At 38.9% G+C, this 18,074-nt stretch overlaps 1 protein-coding gene across 2 annotated transcripts; it reads left to right on the forward strand.

Annotated features, from left to right (window-relative positions):
- Positions 1 to 9,265: 9,265 nt before the first annotated feature.
- On the forward strand, positions 9,266 to 16,286 carry LOC9271519 (ethylene-responsive transcription factor-like protein At4g13040). 2 transcript variants are annotated; one of them, XM_015771420.2, is made up of 7 exons: positions 9,266 to 10,876; positions 11,041 to 11,096; positions 12,936 to 13,042; positions 14,182 to 14,260; positions 14,853 to 15,033; positions 15,569 to 15,690; positions 15,820 to 16,286. In XM_015771420.2, the coding sequence occupies exons 2-7, from the start codon at positions 11,054 to 11,056 to the stop codon at positions 15,954 to 15,956; spliced, it is 669 nt and encodes a 222-aa protein (XP_015626906.1). In that variant the 5' UTR covers positions 9,266 to 10,876; positions 11,041 to 11,053; the 3' UTR covers positions 15,957 to 16,286. The 2 variants fall into 2 exon arrangements, with proteins under 2 accessions (XP_015626906.1, XP_015626905.1); XM_015771419.2 differs by having other exon boundaries at positions 9,266 to 9,399.
- Positions 16,287 to 18,074: the final 1,788 nt, after the last annotated feature.

The raw sequence follows: 18,074 nt of genomic DNA on the forward strand, positions 1-18,074 counted from the left end.
GGAGTGAAGGGAACGGGACGGCGCGGCGTGGCGCTGGGACCTGGCGCGGCGGCCCGGCGCTGGAGCGGACGGCGACACGGCGGGCGCGGCGGCCCTGAGCGCACGGACGCCTGCACGCGCGGGCGCGGGCGCGAGATCGGGAGCCGGCGCCGCTCAGTCGCTGTGGCCGACGGACGGCGGCGTGGACTGGGGAATGGGGACGGAGGGGATAAGGATTGGAATGGTTAGGGTTACACAATTGCTTTATATACTCTATGCTTTGGGCCTGGTTTTTATGGGCCATATGGGCCAAATACACAGGATATTACTACACACATACTTTTATATCGGGCCTCCACGGAGGGCGGGGACGGGGGACGGGGAACCAAACCCGCCCCCGCCAGACCCGACGGAGAATACTTTCTCTCCATTTGATTCCCCATGGAGACACAATTAATACCATCACCATCACCTAATGGGAGAATTCTCCACGGGGGACCGGGGACCGGGTACCCATTGCCATCTCTAATCACAGTCAATTGCCACATCAGCAGAAACCTCTTTCGAAACCATCAAAGAGTCGATTTGCACCAGTTCTCAAAATTGAGGGATGCGTTATACCCAGTTTTACGGTTGAGGGATGCGATTCGATTAGAGGTGAGAGCTGAGAGACGTCAACTAGACTTATTCCTTCCACGAAAAAAATGCTAAGGCCCAACGCCCAATTAAACAGGCACGCATCTTCGGCTGGCCATGGGCGAAATTGTCTGTTGGGGCCCATTTCAACTGGCCCAAAGACTTGACAAACTGATATTCCACACGTGTGGATTGGTAGCATACAGATGCAGGAGAGGAGGCTGTGTATATGGCTGTGGATCAGATGCGGGCAGGCATGTGGCTGAGCCCCGCGGATGAGATGTCGCCGCGCAAAAACAATCGAAACGGAGAGACGAGACGAGACGAGAGAGGTGGGCAGGCAGGCAAGGCAGGTCGCGCCGCGCCAACCAACGGAAGCCCCCAAAACACCAAAAACCAATCGGCCGCGTCGTACGCTCCGCCCCCATCCGTCCAACTGTCACCTCCTCTAATTCCCATCCTACCCCTACGCTACGCACGAACCACCACCCGAGTACCTCCCTCTCGTCTTTTTGCTGCTGTTTGGAGCCATCCTCTGGAGTCCGGAGTATAGTCAAGTCATACCAAATTGTTTGATGGCTTTAATTTGCTCTTGCTGCATTACATGATTGCTATTTTTATTATTTATGAATTTGATAAAGTACGTTCAACTGAAAATGAAAGTCAAAATCTTATAAATTAATATCCAATCGTGATATGCGCTTTTGTCAGTCTCTGCTTCAATTTTAGCGACCTTAATAAATTCCGTTGATTGCTGACGATCGATGACCTAATTAGGATTCATAACCTTTTGAAAAGCGTAATGATTTGTGCTATCTAGTATGCTTCTCCTCCAATTACATGACCTTTGATGAACCACGACGATCGTTGACAACCAGTTTGGATTCGGGGCGAGGGAAGGAGATAGGAGGGAGAGAGGGTTCCCTAGGTTTAGAGGGAGGCTAGGGGTGGTGGCGGTGGGCTGACTGTGGGTGGCAACGACGGGAAGGAGGTAAAGCGGAGATGGCGCTACCACAACCGTGGGGACACAAAGGAGGGTAGTGAGCTATATGGTGACGTCGAAGAATTTCAGTCACATGGTGGATGGTGGTAGATCCAACAGTGAGAGATGGAGGAGGGTGGGGTGGGAAGATCTTAGCCGAGTGGTGAGGAGGAGAGCGAGGTGGGGGCACCTTGTTGGAGCTCATGAAGAAGGAGGTGGTTCGTCCATGGCGAGATGTTGCGGTGTCGGTACAAAATTTTGATTTCAAAAGCCGTGGCGGGTGGTGTTCAATGAAGAACTAACTGGAAAACATCGTCAGAGGTGGTGCGCTTAAAGTGTCGGGAGGAAGAAAGGTGTAGGATGGTGGCTAGGAGTAGGAGGAAGGTGTTGGGTTTAGTGTGTATATGTATCGATTGGATTGGTTGATCTAGATGATCATTGATCTCAATAGGATGAATGGAAAAAAAATCGAGTGAGATGGGAGAGAGATTTCATGCGAATTTAGTATAAATAGTCCTTTTATTTGACCTCCCAATTGATTACTTCTAACAAAAGGCCACTTTACAATAGTTTCGATTGAGGGTTTCTTTGGAACACATGAGTTTATAAATACAGAAATAGAAAAAATTGCAAGATTAGAATGTTACCTAGGAACAAATCATATAGAATCTAAAACAGAATTTTAAAAAGTGATACGTTAGGACCGTTCACATGAAAACAAAATAGGAATTTTTATATACTCTAGATTAAAAGGAGACAATGTCTTATTTGGGGGTTGTAGTTACCTTCGGAATTTCAGCTCTATCAAACAATATATTTTCTCACCTAGATATTGAGAATATATAGTTATGTGAATAAAAGAATGAACTTGAAGATAAAAATTGAGAAATCTAGCATTTCAGATTCTCACTAGCTGAGTAGCAGACTACTCAACAATTGTTTCTCGGATTCAGAAGCTTCCAAAAACGGGCCAAAGAAAGAAGTTGTGCTCTGTATCCCTCCTACTAATGAACAAATTGTTCACTGGGGCTCAACTTGGATATAGTACGTAGAAATATGCACGCACTCTCCTCACCGTCTCACCGTCCACCACGATCTGTTTGGAGATATTAAGATTTTGAGAAGTAGTACCTGTTTAGTTCGCGAAAAGGAAATTTTTTATGTTACATTGGACGTTTGACCGGATGTTGGAAGGGGTTTTCGAACACGAATGAAAAAACTAATTTCATAACTCGTCTGGAAAAAGAGACAAATCTTTTGAGTCTAATTAATCTGTCATTAGCACATGTGGGTTACTGTAGCACTTATGGCTAATAATGGCTTAATTACGCTCAAAATATTTGTCTCGTGATTTCTCCCTAACTGTACAATTAGTTTTAAATTTATCAATATTTAATACTCCATACATGTATCAAAAAATTTGATGTGATGTTTTTGGAAAAAGTTTTTGAGAACTAAATATGACCGTAGTTGATTGATAGCTAACTTCTAAAGTTCTAGAGAACCTAGGAAATCTAACTTTTGATTTTTAGTTTATTTTCTTAATTTTATAACTACATATTTTCAGAAATTGAACTGTTTAGATAGCTATACAACTTCCATAAAAAATTGCATATGCTAGAATCTCCCCAAACATGGTCCAAGTGAGCTAGGCTCAGCTAAACTTCCTAGCGGTTTCATACATGTAACCTCGAATATGCTTATATATAGATGGTATATATTAGCTTTTTAAATTTGAATGATAATATATTTAGGATTTTACGAACTCGGACAATGTTGACGCAATGACTCCGAGCTTTTGCTTATAGAAAAGAACATGTCATGCGTGGATAAAAGAACGGTTAACATAAATCATAAGCATGGCAATGGAGAGTCCTCGACGAAGAAAAGGTAAACGAACGTTACAATAAACAAATCCATGGTCAAAGTACACACACAAAATCTCACAGGGCAGCATTTTGTTCGTTGAGAGCATCTCGCTATTTGGATATAGACGCAATGAACAAGAAAAATCGGAAATAAAATTAATTTCGAGTTGATTCTTTTATTTATAGAAAGTGTAACTGCTGAGTGTATTGTTTGTATTTATAATCTTCTTAAAAAAGGTGCCACCACCTCACCAAGTACCAAGTATAGTATTTTTTTTTATTTATCATCTACTTCATCATGTTTTCTACCAACTACTACTTCATAACCAATATACTTTTATTTTATAAAAATAATCCCTCTACATATATAGTTCTATCATATTCACACGTACGATGTATCATCTACATGTGAAAAACGTCCCCAGAACCTCACTATTAATTTATTTTAATCCATAGCAAAGCACGGATATTTGGCTAGTATATAGATATGTGTGCGCGCTTCCATCTATTCTTCTTATTTGAATATAGATAGGCTGCGGCCGTTTTTCTTAAAGAATGATATAAAAGTTAATTCCTACAATGATCAGCAAATCCGTCTAGAGCAGCTTTACCAAATTGGAGTATTATAATGTTCGTACAAACATGATCCAAGCTATTGAATATAAAAGGTACTAAGCAAAAGAGATTTTTTTCTACAGGTTGGGGAGGGTGTACCATGTTACGGTTTAAGCACAACTCCTGAGGACCTTACGCAACAAAAGTTTACATACGACAAATCATGGATAAGGGCCCAATGAGTAATTAGAATACTATAATGTGTCTTATGAAAATATACTTAACTTACATTCCCTCCATTTAAAAAAAAGTTTATTCCTAACCCCTTAGCTGCTACGATCCACGACACAAGAAGTATTATCCCTCGAATATCCCTTGGATACCCACTTAAGCTGAGTTCGAATCTTACAAAGATTCATATTAAATACGGGCATGCAAAATAAGAAAGCTATTAGTACATAATCAATTAAGTTTTAATTATTACAAACTTAAAAATAGATATATTTGATATTTTAAAGCAACTTTTATATAGAAAGTTTTCGCACAAAATGTGTCGTTTAGTAGTTTGAAAAACGTGCTAACGGAAACAGAGGTAAAATCTCCATCTTCGTGAGAAAAGAATGGGACCTTAGTAAGAAACACATTAGGACAAGTACTATAAGCTCATATGATGATGTGGATGAGAGATATGAAAGGAGAGAGAAAGAATCACCTCCCATGCAAGGAGCATCCTCTACACAAACTCTGCGAGAGATGAGAACAAGAGACCAATGAATTGATATGAAACAAATAAAGTAAGTTAATATGATGTATTGGGACAAGTGTGCTAGAGATAATTTATTGTATATATTGTCTCTTAATTAATAAGTTGATGATGTGTACTAAATTAAGAGTGACTATCACCCCATTATAAAACTTGCCCTTAGTCTTTTTCTCTTACTACTAATTATTTTTGGAGTAGCTAGAAATATTTTTTTTCCAACACAAAGATAGTACAACTAATAGTAGTTCTTAAAAAAAAGTAAAGAAATAAGATAACTAGCCAGGTTATTCGAAAAAGGGAGAGTTTTTTTTTTGAACATTAAAAAAAAAGAGAGGGAGAGTTGCCATTTAGTTTAACAGACACAAGTATCGGTGCCCCAAAAAATACAATAGTAACTCTGAATATTTGACAAAATCCTGGTGTCCAAATATTCTTTCTCAGTTCTGAGCATTCCTGCAAAACCTCCAATTTTAGCATGTAATACATGCATAGTTCAAGTCACTAATTAAGTAATTCACCACCTTTGAGACAATGAAAGCTCGCTACTTAAATTCACCACCTTAGATTGTGTCAGCGGTCCACCACTCCAAAGCGTGAGTGCGAGCTATGTTTCCTGGTATTCTCTTCGCCTTTTTTGACCACCTTTCACATGAGTGTTTACATCATGGCTTGGCTGATTCATCATGCATGGATTGGTTACATTCCTTTTGAAAGGATTTAGTTGCTTGGGCAATATCGTGGTGACGCTCTATTATACTCCATCCTTTCCTAAATGTTTGACACCGTTGACTTTTTTAAATATGTTTGACCCTTTGTCTTATTAAAAACTTTTGTGAAATATATAAAACTATATGTATACATAAAAGTTTATTTAACAATGAATCAAATGATAGGAAATAATAATTACTTAAATTTTTTTGAATAAGACGAACTGTCAAATATGTTTAAAAAAGTCAACGGCGTCGAACATTTAGGGATGGAGGAAGTAGCTTTAATCAAAATAATTTTTATAGAGTAAGACTAGGATGAACGGAATCCTTAATGTTTATCTTTAGGATGCAATACATATTTCAGTATGCCATCTTCTTAAGTATTTAAGTATTTGTATCTTTTTTTAAAAAAGATAAATATGAATATTTTCTGGTGATAAGTACCATCTATATACCATAATAATTGTATTTCTAAAATTTGAATTTATCTTAAAATAATTATCCCAATAGAGTAATAATGATCCCATTCATCACTCATCTATTTTTTTCCCATTTTACCCTCAACTACTCTCTCATCCTTACCTATAAACCATTTAATAAGGGTATCATAATCTTTCTTTTCAAACCTTAATATGTGCTAAACACATTAGAATTACAATTAATTTGGGACGGAGGTAGTATTTGAAAATGGAGCGAATAATTAGTGCACCAAGATGACTTACTTATATGCTATTAGATGGTTATAGTTGCCATATGGGAAGATGAGAAACCTCCCAACTTTCACTAAATTAGATTTGTACAGGTGAAAGAACATATCATTGGATCATGTTTGGTAGGATGCGCAATTTGTTTTAAATGATCTAATTTGTGGACAGTTCTGAAACTTGCCCTCGAATACTGAGGGCTACCACTCGGTCGACGTGAATTAGAACTTAGAAGGGGCCATTTTCCACGTCGTTCTAGTTAATAAGAAAACTCTTTTCCGGCTATATATGACATTTGAACAACGGTCGATTAAACTTTTAAAATTCTAACAATCAACAATGTTTTAAATTATGTAGTTTTAAAATATAAAAAATAGTTTGTGTAGATCTGTTATAAACTTGTAACAAAAAGTTATAGTCAAATTGCACATAAGAAAAAAATCAAATGTGATATAATTTTAATAGGAGAGAGAGAGAGAGAGTATATTTCAACACCAACACAGAGAGAGAGAGAGAGAGAGTATTTTAACACCAACAAAGGTGTCTAACATACCTCTACGAGGCTACATTACATGTGTCTCTGTTAATAGTTAAACATTTTTTGTCACATTATGAACTCTCGCCCGCACATATTCGCATGAATTAGATAGTGATCTCTGTTCCCAAGTACTTTTAACGAGCACTATTGATATTTAAACTTTGAATATTCATAAGCTTATTTACTTTACTGTCAGTTTCAGTCATACCACATTTTGACAATGTCAAATTCTAGCACATTTTAGTATTATCAAAACTTGAGAGTGTTAGATGTGTTTAGTTTAAAGCCTTACCAAATCAAATATTTGAGAGTAGAAACTTATGGAATTATCAAAATGTGATAGAGTAGCAATTGCAAATAACATGTTTGATTTCTTGTCATCCTAAAAGTTGCTAATACTAAAATTCGATAGAGTTAAAAATGGTAACAGTTTATATTAACCACGTATAAATATGAATACATTATTGAAGCATGATGTATATAAGGTATATTAAAAATAACCATATAATTTATAATTAAGAACAAGAAAATACGATAATTTAAAATTCATGAATGGTCAAAACTGAGATAACACCGATCAAAAGCGATAAATAAAATAGTACTCCCTCCGTTTCACAATATAAGACTTTCTAGCATTGCCCACAATATAAGACACATATATATATATGTCTAGATTCATTAACATGTAAATAAATATGGGCAAATGCTAGAAAGTCTTTCACATTTTGGTCCTTTTAAAAAACTTATTTCGCAAATAGACCCCTAGAAAAACTTATCCCAAAAATGGTCCTTTTTGGGGCGCCAGAGTGGACGACGGCGCTAGCCACTCTGGCGCCGTCCCCCTGCCGACGTGGCGGGGCGATGCTGAGGTGGCTAGGGAGTGCGCCAGAGTGGCTGGCGCCCCCCCCCCAAAATTTTTTATTTTTGTTTTATTTGTTTGATATTTTTTTCACGCTTAGGGACACACAAGAACCAACCATAGAAAAATTGAACTCAAATGGACGTAATATGTGACCTGTAGAATTTTTCCTCTCCTCTCCTCTCTCCGAACTAGTGCAAAGGAGAGATGTGCAACTTTTTTATTTTTATTTTATTTTTTGATATTTTTTTCACACTTAGGAACTCACAGGAATCAACTATGTAAAAAATAAACTCAAACGGACGAAATATGTGGCATGTGGAATTTTCCAAAGTTTTACCGAAAAACTTCTCTCCTCGAAAACACAATCTTGCAAGCGGAATTTGGAGTTTTTAATATCGCCGAACCCGGCAAAGCGGGGGAGAATCAGATGTAACATTTTCTGTAGATGTCCGTGCATATATTATTTGCCTGATTCCGAGTCCGTATGAGAAAGTTACGCCTATTTTAATAGATGACATATTTTGTCCGTTTCGGTAGAGTTTTGGAAAATTCTACAAGTCACATATTTTATCCGTTTGAGTTTATTTTTTATACGGTTGGTTCCTATGTTCTCCTAAGTGTGAAAAAATATCAAAAAAATGAAATAAAAATAAAAAAAATTGCATTTCTATGTACTGTTTAACTTATATATGTCATTTCATGTGGTTATATTTTGAATTAGATTAAGTAATTTCATATAGTGGTAGAGTGCATTATGTTTAACATGCTGATCAAAGGGTTTTACTAAAGGAATTATGGTCTAATTTTAGTGAAGGTGCAAAGTAGACTAAGTGGTATGCTAGCTATTTTCAGACTTAGCTAAGTGGTAGTTCGAGTTTAAATTTTTTTGTGGTTGGTTGTATCGTGATCCTAAGTGTGAAAAAACATCCGAAAAAATAAAATAAAAATGACACCGTTGCAACTCCATACAGAAAAACAGGAATGGAGGCGGCGGCGCCAGCATGGCTGGCGCCCTCCTCCTGCCACGTCGGTTCGCGTGCGCTACGGTGGCAAGAGGACGGCGCCAGCCTCTCTGGCGCCGTCCTGTTGGATGACGGCGGCAGCCACTCTGGCGCCCAAAAAAGGATCATTTCTGGGATAAGTTTTTTCAGGGGTCTATTTACGAAATAAGTTTTTTAAAAGGACCAAAATGTGAAAAATCCAGGAAGTAAGGAGTATATATAAGAAAAAACTGTGTAACTTTTCATGGGCAGAGAGGAGAGGAAGTAACGATAATTTATTTATTTACTAAAGGATCCCTGTCAGGGTCGTCCCTTGACTCTGAAAAGTCCACGCCGGCTAATCCCCATTCCCCAGGGGCAATCCCGTACTTTCCTCCACCCTCCCCCCGCCAGGCCGCCACCACCAGCCAAAGCATGGCTCCTGTACCTCTACGGCGATACGTCACCAATCCCCTTCACAAAAAAAATAATAATACCAGAAAAATAAATAAATAAAAATAATAAACCAGGAAAAATACCACCAAGAATCAACGGGAGACGAGACGAGGAGATAGAGTGCGATAAGAGAGAGAGAGAGAGCCGAGTCGCCGTAGGAGGAGGGCTAGAGAGAGAAAGGTGGTAGTAGAGTAGTAGTAGATTTGAGGAGGTGAGAGAGAGAGAGAGAGTCATCTCTCTTCTTTGTATCCCCCGTCGCCAACTTCTCCTACCAACTTCTCTCTCTCTTTTTTTCTCCTCCTCCTCTTCTTCTTGGTGGCCGCTCGCCGCCGCCGACGCCGACGCCGCCGGCGGGTCTCGTCGTCGGTACGTGTTACTACGGGGGCCGGTCTGTGGCCCCTACCCTCCGTCGCCGTCGTCTTTTCTTGTTCGCGTGTGCGTTTATTTCTCGGCCAGAGGTTGGCGGCTTCCGGCGGTTCTTGGATTCCGGCAGGATTGATCGGCGTGGTGTTTCTTGGCCCCCCCGCGAATTCCGGCGGCATTCTGATGGCGTGCTTCTTCTCTCTTCTTTTTTTCTCTTGCTGGTTGTTTTGTTGAGTTCGTGTGGGGTGGTAGGATTGGAAGGTGGCGGTGGTTGGGGGGTCTTTGGGTGGTGAGGGAAGGGGGTGAATTCTCTGTGTTCTTGGGGGTTGTTGTTGTTATCATCTGAGCCTCTTAGGATTGGTTGGGTGGCGGAAGGTTGGTTGTTGCCACCTGCCCTGTTCGTGTTTGCGATTGATTTGTACTACACAGTGGGTGCTTCTCCTATGTGCAAATCAGATAATTCCGCGGTAACAAAGTCAGCGTAGGATTATGTTGGTGATGATGATGACTAGTGTGCCTGAAAATTCCATCTTTGCAGTAGTCCTTGGCTTGATAATACAGATAGATTCTTTGCAGAGTTCGTGCACTTCACTGTCACAACAAAGAAATCTTTTTTCCTCAAGAGTTAAATTCTAGTAGGATTCGTTGGATTCTGTAGGCCCTGGAGTGTGCTTGCTAGGTCTGTGCTAACTGTTAGTGGTGACTGGTGACAAGTACATCACCTTGATTTCTTCTTTTTTTTTTCACTCACTATTTTTAGGGCGTTTATTTGGTTACTCCTTTCGCCGAGTTTCAGTTAAAGCTGACCTGTGCCTCCACGTGACGTTAGTGGGGCTTTTGTCAGATGATACAGCTCTGTTGAGGATCGTGCTGGACATTGCTGCACTGTCAGCATCCTTGTTCCTTTGCTGTCTATTTGAGCCCTCAATTTCCAGTGCCTGTAGTACTCTTCACTGTCTCCATGGAAGTTGTAGGCCTGTTGAATGTTGATGTCTTATTGTCAACAGTTTTGTTCCCAGAGATTGATAACTCACATGAGTTTATCAGTTTTTGTAGTACGATTGGCTCCTTTAGATTCCATTTTATTGATTAGTAACTTAATGCTAATAAGTAAAAAGATATGAGTGTGATCTTCCACATTTGTTTGTTAGTGCATTAACCCGCCACTAGGTTTGCCAGTCGCATCTATGTGCTACTATCACAAAACATTTTTTTTTTGTCTATTGATGTGAAGAACAAATAGTCAATATTATTCTGTATATATTTGGCAATATGGTTAAGATTACCATTCATAGGGAAGAAATAGATATGGCCAATAAGAGAAGTGTAACGTAATTCCAGTTCGAGAAATGGTGGCAGTACCAAATGCCGAATTAGCGGCTGTACCAAATGATCAATGCCTCTGGGGTTTCCCTTCTCTTCAGCTCTCCCCGGTTTCACCAATGTGTTGGGCACTGAACACTGTTGTTGTTTCCAGCAGGCTAGTATTGTCTAATGTAATCAAAAGCTCTTGCATTAATTGCGACACACTTATTTCTCTCACGATGTCTCCATATTTGAACCTAAAACCTTTTTTTATACAACCTTATAGTACTCGCTTTTATAATTGGTTTAGAAAATCTTATATTTCTAACTATATTGCAGGTGGCATTGAAATATGGTTAGCTTGAGGAGGCGCCGGCTTTTGGGGCTTTGTTCTGGTATGAGACTCACTGCAATGTCATGATTTGTTTCCTGATATGTTTACGTAATTTTTCAGAGGAACTCTGTTGTGAAAATGTGCTACTTTAATTACTTACAAGTTATATACAAAGTCATCATAGCATGTCTTTCTTGGTTATGCTTATCAATTCTATTATGATCTGACTCTTCAATGGAACATGCTATACCTACTCTTTCAGATTAAAAAAAGCAGTACTGTGCACCCAATTTACAAATATCTTGTACATGAAATTTCTTGATTTTGTTTCTCTATTGGTATACCATCTGTAGTCAGCTTCCGTTGATACAACTTTGCAACTCCTTGTATACGTGTTTTATGTTGCTCCCCATGGTGTATAAGTTAGTGGGATTGGGAAATTATGTGGAGACCATAGGAGGAATTTGAATAGTCAATGGACCTTACAAGAACATGATTTGGCTGCGAACTAATTGCTTCCAGCACCAGAATTATCTGTGCAAAGAATTTAGACGGGAGTTGCCGTAGCCCTGATGGTACCATGATTAGATGGAGCACGTATAATCTGTTCCATATTGCATGGTGTGGAATGAAGTACTTTAAACATTTTTCTGCTGACTGGTTAGCTTACTATGAGCAGTCTTTGCAAAATTTATTATGGAAATCAATAAGGGAAGGCTTTCTATATATGTCGTGCTTCCTCTACCGTTCTTGTAATTTTTATTCAAAGATGTATATCAGTGCCCTTTGTGGGTTAAAAATCAATTTTGTTTAAAGAGTAAGTTGCATTGCCCACCATCTGATTGTAAACACAGCAGCTTGCACTATTTGTAAGTTAACACACCACTTCCACCTTCTAAGTTCACAGAAATTGGGCTCTCTGAACCAGGTTCAGTGGTTCATGAACATTATGTGAGGTGGGATGCACCCAAATGCTGGTGTAGCAATGGCCAGAGGCCATTCATTGTCCTGTTAGGATGCTGTGCCATACTGAAGGTGATTTCTTTGGGGGCATGTCTGAGCTGGCTTATTCACCCACACAGGAGGTGAAAGTGAATTCCTTGTTTTGCAATGGCATAACAGAACGGTCAAGCCGATTCTCACCCTCCATTTGGTTAGCTCCTGACATCACAGGTCATGTTGGACACACCTGGGTCTTTGTTCACATGGATATATGAGCCATTTCGTGGATGTGCCCACAGAGGTCTCAATGCACCATTTCCATCTCATTGTCGGAATGAGGCAAACCTGTAACAATAAACATGCTTTTACATGGTGGAAGAGTGCTCAATTTGTCCAAATTACATGGTGGAAGATGATATTTTAATGTGTTAAATGTCACAAGCTGCGGTTTTACATGAACAGATGGTGCAAAATTGCATATTACTTATGTTTAAATAAATTTAGAGGGCTATCGCAAATGTCAGCGTCAAGTGTTCTGGTATTCTTTTCTGAAGCTACACGTAACTCTAGAAGTATTTCAGCAAGAAGGGTGTAAGTTCATACTATTGTGTAGGCACACAGAAATGAAACAAGGGCAGATGTAGCCAGATTCGTGCAACTATACAAATCCTAATATAGTAAGACATCGTAACTACAAATATGCTGTGTGAATCACTGTTAGAAGCACATGGCTTCTGGTGAACTGTTGATTTGACCAACAATCGAGATTACGGACAAAATACTATTGGCAAAATAAGATTATTTCGAAGTATGACTATATTGTTTTCTCATCGTACTTCTTCCCATGAACCCAAGCAAGGGGATCATTTATGCAACACATACCTCCCTAGACAGCTAGACCAATGAATGTATTATGCGTACACTTTGAACGCTCATATTAATTTACCTTTTGTTTCAGGGAAAGATTCGTTACCGGTTGATTTTCCAAAGCCTAGTGACAATGAAAATTCTGTGGAAGTTGCACACCCTAACATAAAGCCATTCAGTGTGCACCCGCTGCCCCTGGTAAGTTTAACACCTCAATGCCAGTACAACTTTGCTGCAAAAATGTTTTGCTAGTTGCCACCTTGTGTTGTGTTTGATTATCTGTGAAAACCATGCTATCACAGTTTCTATTTATAGTTAATGGATATTACAAGTTATGGTATATTCAAGCATATCACCAAAGTTTCTGTGACAGAACTCTGACAATCATTTTCGCAAGTTAATTTACCATTGTTGGTTTAATCTTTACTTTGATTTTTACCATTTTAATTGTATTTTAGAATAGTGTGAATAAAATAACTGTATTTTCGCAAGGCTGTCATTGACCATAAAATTATACTACCAAATTAGCACCTTCAAAAAGCTAATGGTATGATTTAAGGAGTTCAAATTTATACCCACTACATTGATAAATCCTTGTCAACTTTTACTAAAATGGAGTTACCTTGGCAATAATTTGTTTATGCCCATTTTGACTTCTCCATTAATAACTGGATTATGGGTCCACTGCGTTTTTGGCGGGCAAGTAAATGAGGAAAATTAATGAGGCCAAATGAGTGAATATTAATTGGAAAGCACTCATGGGCTCGTGGCACATATTTGTGAACAAATAAAGTAGTAAAAAGCCATAGTAAAAAGTTACAAGTATTTGTGAAGGATATCAAAATCGAATGGGATTCTGATTTTGGTTTTGAACTTCGAATATGTCAGAAATATATTCAGTTGCTCTTTCTCTGACAATAAATGGTACAACCTGTGGCTTTTCAGAAATAACACGTCAGGCACTGACAAGCTATTTCTTAACATAGCGCTGTAAGATAGATTGTGCTTGACTGCTCCTTGTGTCAATGGACTACTTTGATGGTGTTCTCTTTTTATCATATCTACTTTACCTTCTAGTACTTTTATCTACATGGTGGGAAAATAAGTAAAACCAATGGATTGAATAACAAGATTGCTGCTCTTGTTTGTTTTGTTGCAGTGCCACTTTTCAACAGTAGCTTCATGTGTTATACTAATTCCTTTTTTTTCTTCTGTTTCATATGGTTTGCTTTATAGTGACTCCTTAGAAACTACATTATTTTCTGATGCTTCTGAACACATGCTATTTGCACTGGCAACGATGGTTTTGTTTGATAAAATGTACCTTTTTGTTGCAGACTAAAAATTCTGATGTACTTCTGGAATCTTCAAATGGGTCTGATTCTTTAAAGGAAGAGAAAAACCATTACTATCCAGGTTCATATTATTTCATAGTACTCTTTGTATTTCCTTAAAGTATATAGTCCAGGTAAATTTTATATGGCAAATGGTTGTTTTATAATTCGGTATCAGAAATCTTATCTAGGTACAACTCTATAATAGTCCCATCAAATTAGGCTGACTTTGAACTTCTTGAATCATGATGAAACTGAATCCATTCTTGGCCCAACTTTCTCATTGAAGCATTGAACACAACAGGATATATTATGTTTTAGCAACCAATAGAAAGGACGCTTCTGATCCATGAACAGACTTGCACATGAATTGAGATTACCCCGAACGTGATGTCGAGGATGAAACTGCTCTCACCAAAACCAGATAGAGTTGAATTACATAACTAGGTGACCTGACCTGGGATGTTTCACTAGAGCCTTTTCTTTCTCTAAAAGATTCTACCTTTTCTTTTCCATGAATTCCCTTTTTTTATTCATGTACAGAAACTCTTTTGTTATTTTATTTCAGATTTGCATTGGTTACCTTCATCCTTAATGAGGTATCCAAAGGCATAAGCTGAACGTGTCATTTTTATTTTGACAAAAATATAATTTGCTTCCTTTTATATTTATAGGCAAGGAAATCAAGCGCAGAAAACGACATAGAAGAAAGCAGTATGTGGACCAAGAACCATGCATAATGAGAGGGGTCTACTTCAAAAACATGAAATGGCAAGCTGCTATAAAAGTTGACAAGAAACAAATCCACTTAGGTACTGTCGGGACACAGGAGGAAGCAGCCCGACTATATGATAGGTATTAGCTGGACTTTTATGCACGATTATGATATTTCTATCTTTGCATATAATATCATGTTCTGCTTTGTTAGTAATATGCTGATACTTGTATACAATACTATAAATCTAATTTACTTTAATATCATGAAGAAGTGATATATTGATATATGCTAGAAAATATTACAAAGGAACTAGCTAGTCTGCAAAGTTATCGGAGTAATAGCCAAAAATTTTTAGAAGCACCTTCACCAAAACAGTACAATGTTGCTTTATCAAATCTGTTTGTTGTCTCAATAAACTAAGGTTTTTTTATTATATAATGATTAAAGACTGTTAACATCCTAAAAGATCAATATTGTTCCATGCTTAAGGTGGACTACTCATCATTGTTGGCATACAACCCTCAAGCCTGTATACATACAGTATAGGTTGCATCATATGCATATTACTTCAAACGCCACTTGCATATCTGCCGTGGCCAACTGATCATAATTTATTGTGTAGGAGAAGCTGATATTTTGTTTGAACTGACTAGATTTGACATATCAACACAGGGCTGCTTTTATGTGTGGAAGGGAGCCAAACTTTGAACTTTCTGAGGAAGAGAAGAAAGAACTACAGAATTACACCTGGAAGGACTTCTTGGATATGACTCGAGACACCATAACCAGCAAAAGTAAGACGAGAATTTTAAAATTTCTTGTGGTTGTCACTTAATTTTTCCCTGCTAGTAGTCAAGTACATCAATATATATATCATTAGTAGTAGACTATAACATACTTTTTGTTCATCTGTTTGTCTTCAGAACAAAGGAAAGTTGGATTAATAAGGCGCAATAAGACGGACTCGCTGGTAGGACAGAGTGATGGTGATACTGAGATGATCAATGGTGGCGGCTCATCGCACTCGGAAGATGGAGATGCTGAGACCTCAGCATCTTAATTAAGACTGCCACCAGAGTTCATGGACAGCCAGATTGGGTCTTTCAACAGATTCGTTTCAATGAAGACATAATTTCCATTTAGGTTTTTGTTCTCTCAATAATTAATTTCATGTGCATAAGGGCCCTGATGGTCTGATAAAGGTTAGGCTAGAGAAATCATGCCATCCCATATAAAGTTGGAGATGGTCCATTATAGGAACACATTTCTCTGAGCAAATGAGCAATCATGTATAGAAACACCAATTCCTGAACTGTGTATATCTTTACCCCAAATTTCTCTACATGTAACTAGATTACACATTTAATAAAGAATTTATTTTTCCTTTCAATTACTGTATCTTTCATTCTTTCAAGGAAGCATGATCCGTTACATTTATCCATTAAACATTATATGCCAGTTTCTAGATGACATTAAACCTTTTGTTTGTTCCCCTCCTCGCTCTCTAAAAATTGTATTGAGTACGAGAAAGCAAAATTAGCACCATGATTTGGCCATTGTCTTGTTTTTTACCCCCAAATTATCGTTTACACCACAATTTCGTACCAGCGTCCATCCCTCTGTTCATACAGACGTGTAAGTCTGAGGCCAACCACAATTTCGTACCAGCGTCCATCCCTCTGTTCATACAGACGTGTAAGTCTGAGGCCAACCGAATAATTTATCTGTATCTCTACTACTTAAAAAAAGTATGTAGTGGTGACGGTGAAGCCAATCCTAACGGACACATGTCCTATGAAACCATTGGATTGGGACAGCAGACCCCATCGCACGCGACTCGCTTTCCTCCGCCGCGTGGCTCACGCTCGCGATCCAACGGAAAATGCTACTTTTGTACGATTTTTATACGCGATCGTTACGCGGACGGCGCTTGGCATCTTAACGTTACGTGGTGCATGCGTATGTTGCAGCCCAAGCCCATACGCATATACTCATTATTTTGTTTTGCCTTTTTTTCTCTGTATCCAAATAAATATAAACCATGCCAAACATTGGCTCATACATGAACATTTGCTGCATCTTATCGACTTATCCTGATTTGTGCCATTGGAAATTTAGAATACTTCCAGCTAGGGGTGATACTACCAGGGTCCGAGGTGCAAGGATCATATATACTCCCTCCGTTTTATAATATAAGACATTTTGACTTTTTGCTTGCACTGTTTGACCATTCGTCTTATTTAAAAAAAATTAGAATTATTATTTATTCTAAAGTACTTTAAACACAACTTTTAGTTTTTTATATTTGCACAAATTTTTTGAATAAAACGAGTGATCAAACATTGTAAGAAAAAGTCAAAATCCATTATATTATAGGACGGATGGAGTATTTGTAAAACTAGGTTCATGTCAAAATAATTTACTTAACTTAAGCTAGGTTACATGATAAGTGTTGAGCGACAGTACGAGTATATAAGATTGATTAGGAAAAATAAATTACTCTGGTTAGCTGTGCCAGGAGGCTTAATTATAAGATGTCAGGACGATGATGTGATGAGCTTGGGGTTTTGGATATGGGCCGGCTCAGCGTTAGAAGAGGTCCAGTGTGGGACCAGAACTTGCAACGTTAATCAGCGTTATGAGCCTAGAAGAGAAACGTTTCATCGTACAACCGTCGTAACAAATTAGTCGTACGTATAGCAGCGCCGCGATCCAACTGGCGACGCCGCGCCTCCCACTTCTTCACCGCGCCCCGCTACACCTCCACCGCCGGCGCCCCTTGGCCCAAATAGCAGCCCGTCAGCCCATCAGGAAGAGGAGAAGTGGAATGCCTCGATCTTTTCTCGGCTCATCCCGTACGCCGCTACTCTTCCACGTCTCTTTGGTTTCCATACGCCGTGTCTCCCGAGAACATCTCGCCGTCGCCTTCCCCCTCGCTTGGAGAACGGCAGTGGGTCACGGCTAGGGACGCCGCACTCACTGGCTGCCGGCCAACCCGTCGCTGATCGTCCAGTCCAGGGGCAACAGCCAGCATCCGGCCAAACTTTCACAATATCAGCCACGAATAAGTCCATCAAGGTAACAAATAATGCTTCATCTATTTATTTTTCAATCAACTTCACTGGTTATAGACAAAACTAATTGGATGTTATTTTTCATATTGTAGGATTAGGAGTCC

The sequence above is a fragment of the Oryza sativa genome, chromosome 2 (assembly GCF_034140825.1).
Source record: "Oryza sativa Japonica Group chromosome 2, ASM3414082v1".
Taxonomy (NCBI): domain Eukaryota; kingdom Viridiplantae; phylum Streptophyta; class Magnoliopsida; order Poales; family Poaceae; genus Oryza; species Oryza sativa.

What these genes read in the sequence shown, in the direction of transcription:
- LOC9271519 (XM_015771420.2), top strand. Translation starts at nt 11,054, where the DNA reads ATGGTTAGCTTGAGGAGGCGCCGGCTTTTGGGGCTTTGTTCTG. An exon ending in GCTTTTGGGGCTTTGTTCTG is followed by an intron (nt 11,097 to 12,935) that starts GTATGAGACTCA and finishes CTTTTGTTTCAG; the next exon opens with GGAAAGATTCGTTACCGGTT. An exon ending in AGACACCATAACCAGCAAAA is followed by an intron (nt 15,691 to 15,819) that starts GTAAGACGAGAA and finishes GTTTGTCTTCAG; the next exon opens with AACAAAGGAAAGTTGGATTA.